Genomic DNA, 6,579 nt, shown 5'->3' on the forward strand with positions numbered 1-6,579 from the left:
GCTGATTTCAAGAGAGTTCTAATTTCCGCTGGGCAGAGGGAAGAAAGACAACCAGCCTCCCACAAAAGAATGTTTAGGAAAAGGTCCTGCAGTTCTTGGGAGCAGCTCGTCACATAACTTTACATAGAAAATTACATGAGGCCCTCAGATCATTACATGATCTGTAGGGAAGTGATGAATAAAACAGTACTTTCAGCATAGGTGGATGAAATTTCTCCTGACTTATTTTTTATTCATTTTGCATAGTAGGAAAAAAAACCCTCATGATGCTTGACTATGGGGAGGTAGTAGCTATGTTCTTGCTTTGCGCTGGCCACTAGTAACACCCATCAAACCAAACAGCTAGCAAGGAGGATTTTTGACTGTAACCGAGACCACTAAGCAAGGGGCTGACGGAGCTCCAGTGGCGGTGAAAAACCATGCTTTTACCTGGCCTTTGAAAATTCAAGTAGGAAGACTATCAAAAATGTTACTGGCCACGGGATTCTTGACCCTTCTCCAGTTTCAGTGTAGACACAGCATCCTGTAGGAAACTTCAGATTTTCATGGGCTGTAGGATCAGGAGTGCAGGTCACCCTCACCCTGGCACAGGTCTTTGTGAGAAGGAACAGGAAGGGGCAGCTCTGCGCTTTGGGAGGGAGGTGGATAAATTCCACCTCTTTTGGTTAATGTTGTGTTTCCAGTGGAGGAACTACCCCACAACCAGTCTGGACAGTAATGTTTCTGTCATTTTCCCAAACTCTTAACAGTAACTCAACTACTACAACTACTGTTCTCCTGATTTCACTGTATCACACCGAAGTACTTGTGCCTCACACTCCCTCATTCTCTAAAATTTTGCAGTGTTTTAACTCACCAAGTTTCAAGGAAGCTACTCCTAAATTTAAGCAAATCAAGAGAGAAACAGATCTAATTTGTGCTAGCAAGCCTCTCAAAGGATTTACTGTGCTGTAAGCAACCAGTCCATTCTCAGTTTACCTTGCAAGTAATAACAAGAATATCCTGCGGAGAATTCAAATACAGAAGAAATGTACCCGCCAAGTCACTGAGAGAAATTCAAGGCTTACCTTTCTCTGTAAACATGTAATGCATTAGTAGATTATTTTCCCATTAGACTAATTAATGACATGGGATGCAGCATGCCACAGAAGATGAACTGCACATCAGATACAGTAAAACTCTAATCATAATTAAAATAGTCAAGTAAACATTATCTGAGTCAGAACCGAGCTGCATTAAGGTAGCTCTTCACCACGCTGCTAGGTTTGAAGTGTAGCTTATATTCCAGGGCTTAATGCCCGCATTAAAGTTACCCTGGTTACTGAAGACTCCCATTAAACCACCTGAAAATTGTTCTCTCTGCAGTAAAGAACTGTATGTTTGACAGACTTGGGTTTTGATAAAATGACTCGGAATATAGACACAGATACTTGAACCAGTGTATTTAAAATTGAAATTGAAAAAAACCAAAGAAACAAAAAGTTCTTGATCCACATCTTCAACATCAGCAGTGTGACAAGGAGCACAGTAACCATAGATGCAGCAAAACTGCCATGATACCGAGAATACAGAAATACTTACCACAGCATGATGATAAATCACAATTTTGCTAACTACGCTGAGACAAACAGCATATACAGATGGACAAAATATAATGGCAGAGCTTTAGCATCATAATTTTTCTGAAGTGGCACAGTCATTTGGAAGGACAATCCGAGTCAGGTATAGTTGTAACCGTTACATGAAATAAAGGGTCACAGTCAATTAAGCCTGCACTTCTGCAAGATGCATTATACTCCGGATATATGAACATAACCATACAAGTCTTCAGGTTACATCAGGTCAACTAAAACAGCCAACCAATACAAGTAGTCTTGAGAAGAGTTTAGAAAGCCAACAGCCACATCAGGCCTGCAGTATATGCAGTCCTTAGCTGATGTTAAGTATATGGCCCTTAAAGACATCAATAGAGGTGCAGGGTGATTATCTTTAAGTGCAGGGTGATTATCTTTAAATGCTTTGTAAACTATGGGTAATATTGATAGAAGGACAGAGATTCAGAAAAACTGCACATTACGTAATTTGGAGGATATACATGTTAGATGCTTGGATTTTTCCTAAGCTCTTCATCCCAATCAAAATCTAAGGTAGCATCATCCAGCTCTGCTATTGAAAAAAGAGATTTCTGTGTGACCACCCTGGCTTTACTGGGATTTCCCAACGCAAAACTCTTCCTTCTGCTCAGATTGCTCACGTGCCCCTTCAGCAATGGGCTATGGCTCTCCTTGTCAGTGTCAATGTTAACAGTAGGCAAGGTTTCCAATTTTGACTCAGGACGCGATGCAAAGGAGAATGCTGACAGCTTGGCCAATGTGCTGGAGCGCACCTTCCCTGCACTTGGAGCACCCAGCTTCTCCTCTCCGTCCCTTTTCTTTTCAGTGGGTCGAGATGACACAGCATCCAAACTGACATCAGGGCATATTGTTGTGCCTCCCTTGAGCTCCTTCACTAAGGCCTGACTCTGTTGCTTTTCTTTCCCTCTATTATCAACTGATTGTTTTTCCAAACTATTTTTTCGTAAACGAGTCAATGTCATCTTGGATTTCTCAGGGGGGCAGCATTCCTCTGGCGGCTGCTCTCCCTGGAGCTGCTCTCCAGGCTTAAAAACAGTTTCACTCTGAAAAGGAGAAAACTCTTCATTTTTCTTCTCTGAAGGATGATCAAGTTTTGTCCTTGGTCTGAAAGAAAATTTAAGTAGTTTAGCTGCTGGAGGACTTTCACTATCAAGGATTCCTGGCTCATGGGAACTTGTGACCTTTGTTCCCTTCACTACTTGGCCTTTGCCTCGTTTTCTCATGGAAATGGTTCCAGTTTTTGCCTCTACAGATATGCTGTTCTTTTCCTCCCCTAACACAGAATCTGCATCACTTGAAAAATCTAGCAGGCCAGACTCAGGTGATACTGAAGGAAGAGCCTTTGCCTCAGGGTCCTGTGTACTTGTAAAGAACCCACGTGATTTCCCTGTGTGCAGTCTCTGACAGCTTTTAGAAACGCGCTGCGTAACAACTGAATCCTGCGCACCAGCACTTGGTGATGACGGGTCATGAGTACTGGTTCCTGAAGAAGAACAGTTGTGTTCTTCAGTCCTTTTCCTGCTTACCTTGGCAACTTTGTCCTGCTCCGAAGGACCATGTAGGCTCACAGCTGCCAGTGACCCTCTCGTTCCATTTCCCTTCCTTGGCATTGAAGCACTTCTTTCTTCAGAGCAGGACGTTTCACACAGGGTTTTTGAAGCCAACTTCTTTGGAGATATCTTGGGCACTGGAGACTTTTTCTGAAGAGTTTCTTCAGCAACAGTGTTGCTCTCTTCCAGGCTGTCAAACCATGCCATGCTGCCATCACCACCTCTCTTACTATGTTTAATCAAGTAGTTTGTATCTTTGTTATTACCATGTGCTGGGTTGCACAAGGGTTCTGGATGTGCAACCTGATGCTCCCCTTCACATCTGCCTTCGGGCAAAGGCGGCTGTGACCTGGAGTTATTCTCTTGCTGATCAGAAGGCTCTGACTGAGACATTTGCTGTGACTGTCCACGTGTATCCTTGTTCAAGCATCTTGGAGTAGTACTTAAACTTGTTTCTTCGGGCTGCAGCTGGCTTGAATTCTCCTTTTGTAATCTAAGGAATGGAAAAAAAAAAGCTATAATAATTTATTCTCTTTTTTTTCTTTCTCTATTACATTAGTGATGCTTAATATGCATGAATGGTGAAAAGTTACAACTAATATAGGTCCCAAAAGTGCACTATTGAGTTTCACATATAGCTCTGAAAGCTGGGGTGTTGCAGCCTGTGATCTTTCAGCACCTTCTACCCTAAGGGGCAGAATTTATTGTCCCCAGTAGAGGATAGGCAGATGGACAGAGACAGCTACCACCTAAACTTCATTTCCTTGAGAAACCAAACAAAGAAAAGCCCCTGAACAAACAGCTTTGCACTACTTACGGCCATTGCTAGTATAGGACAGGAACCTCATTAGATTTTAACCTGAGCAAGGCAAAGCCTCTCATGAGTTATCAGAATGGAAAATCTAGGTGTTACTTGGATAGTGGTTGCTGGTGGTTTTCTCACACAATCACTATGGACTCAATATGTCAAAAATCTCCATCATAGAGTGAAAGCATCTCAGATCACCCATAAAATGTAACTATCACTGTCTGTGCTTATTAATAGTCTCAGGGCCCTCCAAAACAACAGAGGTGCTAGAATAAGCACTCCCTCCCATCTCAGTATAGCTGATATTCTGTCTATTGTAGCTAAACATGTAATTTCCATGGGAGGTTGCATTCTACTTTTTGCTAAACAGTGATTCTAACCATGGGTGAAGAGCAGCCACATTCCCTTCCAAAAGTGACTGCAGTAGCATAGTGAAGAGCAATGGAAAATGCTCTTCACTAGAGGGCCTTTGGAGCAGGTAGCACAAGCCCCTGCCAGGAAGGTCAATCACAGACCGGATCCTGTCTTTCATTGTGATCTCTCATCTCATCCTACATTTCTATGATCCCTTACTAACGCCTCTGTTTTAAAACTAGCTTTTGTCTGTCTGTTGGAGATATCCCACTTTCACCTGCTTTTATTGCCTCTGTGGCTACTGAAGAAGGTTCTTACTATGAGTTACAAAATAATTCTGAAATACATTTAAAGGAAAAAGTACATTTTCCCAGCTATTCTTATTCCATTTGTTTCAATAACATTAATTAAACTTTTTTACTGTGAGGGTGACAGAGCACTGGACCAGGCTGCCCAGAGAGGTTGTGGAGTCTCCTCCTCTGGAGACATTCAAAACCCATCTGGAGGCGTTCCTGTGTGACCTAGTCTAGGTGATCCTGCTCCGGCAGGGGGGTTGGACCGGATGATCCTTCGAGGTCCCTTCCAACTCCTAATATTCTGTGATTCTGTAATCTTTTATCTTCCTTTGACAATAAGAAAGTATGAGTTTGTTTAGAGCCCAATCTCATTTCAGGAAATAAGTGTTATTTTTTTGTATTTTATTTCCTTGCAACCCTAGTGTTTTCCTCTCAGTCTCAGTGTGTTAAAAGTCTTCTATTAATAACAGCAAATAAACCTTCCAAAGATTATTGCAGTGAGCTGAAAACTAGAGAAGAGACAGTGACAATTCCAGCATGTAAAAAAGAAAAATCACCCAAAAGAACAGAACTTATATTTTCAATTAACAGAAAGGGGACGATCCTGACAAACCCAACACAAAAGAAGGCTTAAAAAAATACGAAGCGGATCTGTTGTATTTTACCAAGCAAGTAACAAAAGGTTGTATAAAATTATTTGCTCAGCTACAGAATCAGGCATTTTGACCCTGAGAATCTCCACTGAAACTTATCTGAGCATAGAATTGAGATATGAGCTGGGAACTGATTAAAATGTTCTTAAATTCTCTGTAAATTCCATAACCCAGAGGGAGAAATGATCTTCTGACAATCACAGAGTGCTACTTTAAAACAATCTCCCTGTTTACCCATGTCCTCTACAGTACAAGTCCCTTCCCAATGTCAGATTCTATTTTTAGACCCTCTCCAGATATTATTGCCAAACAATTCTTTTTTGCTATCGAATTGTTTTGTTGTTCTGCATGCTGTAACCTGTCGAGTCTTTGTAGCTCTTTGTGCAGAAGATCTTGCAGCTCCAGTCGCTCGAGTATGAGTTCACACTGTGTTCGGTACTGCGCCATTGGATTTTCTGGAAATGAGGTGTGTAAGGCATTGATGCCTCCAAGAAGAGCACCCCCCTATGTCACAAAAGGGATTAAAAATAATTAGGAAGCTATCTTTATTATTCCACACCAAATTTAAACAGCAGAGACCATTTCATACCACATTCTCCCTTAGACATTTTAAAGCTTAAGGTCGCAAACATTTACTGAGGAACTGCGCTCACACAAATAACCCTATTAGGTCTGCTCACAGGCAAAGTTGCTCATACACATAAAGCAATTCTATGATCAAGCCTGCAATTTACTTATACTGGTTGATTTTTATTTCTAGAAAAAAATGGAAGGTCCACCTAAGGCTTGAGAACATCATGGCTAAAAATGGAAATTAGGATTAGAAAAGTTTTCCAAATACCTTGTAAAATTCTGCCCATGTGAGCAACTTTTATAACTGAAGAAGTTCTTGTTGCTAAAAGTTTTCATTAGCTTTGCCTTATTATTTAAGTGGAAAGACTTGGGAATTAAACAACACAGGGTAAATTGACTGGCGAAAATATTTCTGAATAGCTCTTTGAGAGTAATTAACTATTCAGGAATAATTCCAGAAAGCAAGTGATCTTAATCTGGGACAATTTTGCTGTGCCTTGTGAGCAATGAAGTAGTTTTTATTTGGAGCAGAGCATCTGCACAAAGTGATTTGTTCCACAACACATAATCTAGATTATTTCTGTAGTTAATTGCTCCTTGGGGAAAAAAACCCCAAAACCAAAACACACCACAAACCCTCTATTTTGCCATGGATTAGCTGGCATTCACCACTCCTGTTTAATCTAGAATCACAGAATCACAGAATCACAG

At 41.1% G+C, this 6,579-nt stretch overlaps 1 protein-coding gene across 1 annotated transcript; it reads right to left on the reverse strand.

Annotated features, from left to right (window-relative positions):
- Positions 1-2,098: 2,098 nt before the first annotated feature.
- LOC104538492 (DNA helicase MCM9-like) lies at positions 2,099-5,799 on the reverse strand (the record flags this gene model as incomplete). Its single annotated transcript, XM_010181714.1, has 2 exons — positions 2,099-3,677; positions 5,654-5,799. Coding segments are annotated over 2 exons (1,725 nt in total), but the record flags the coding sequence as incomplete, so codon positions are not given.
- Between the last annotated feature and the right edge of the window lie 780 nt (positions 5,800-6,579).

The sequence above is a fragment of the Mesitornis unicolor genome, unplaced genomic scaffold (genome assembly GCF_000695765.1).
Source record: "Mesitornis unicolor isolate BGI_N332 unplaced genomic scaffold, ASM69576v1 scaffold51373, whole genome shotgun sequence".
NCBI lineage: Eukaryota > Metazoa > Chordata > Aves > Mesitornithiformes > Mesitornithidae > Mesitornis > Mesitornis unicolor.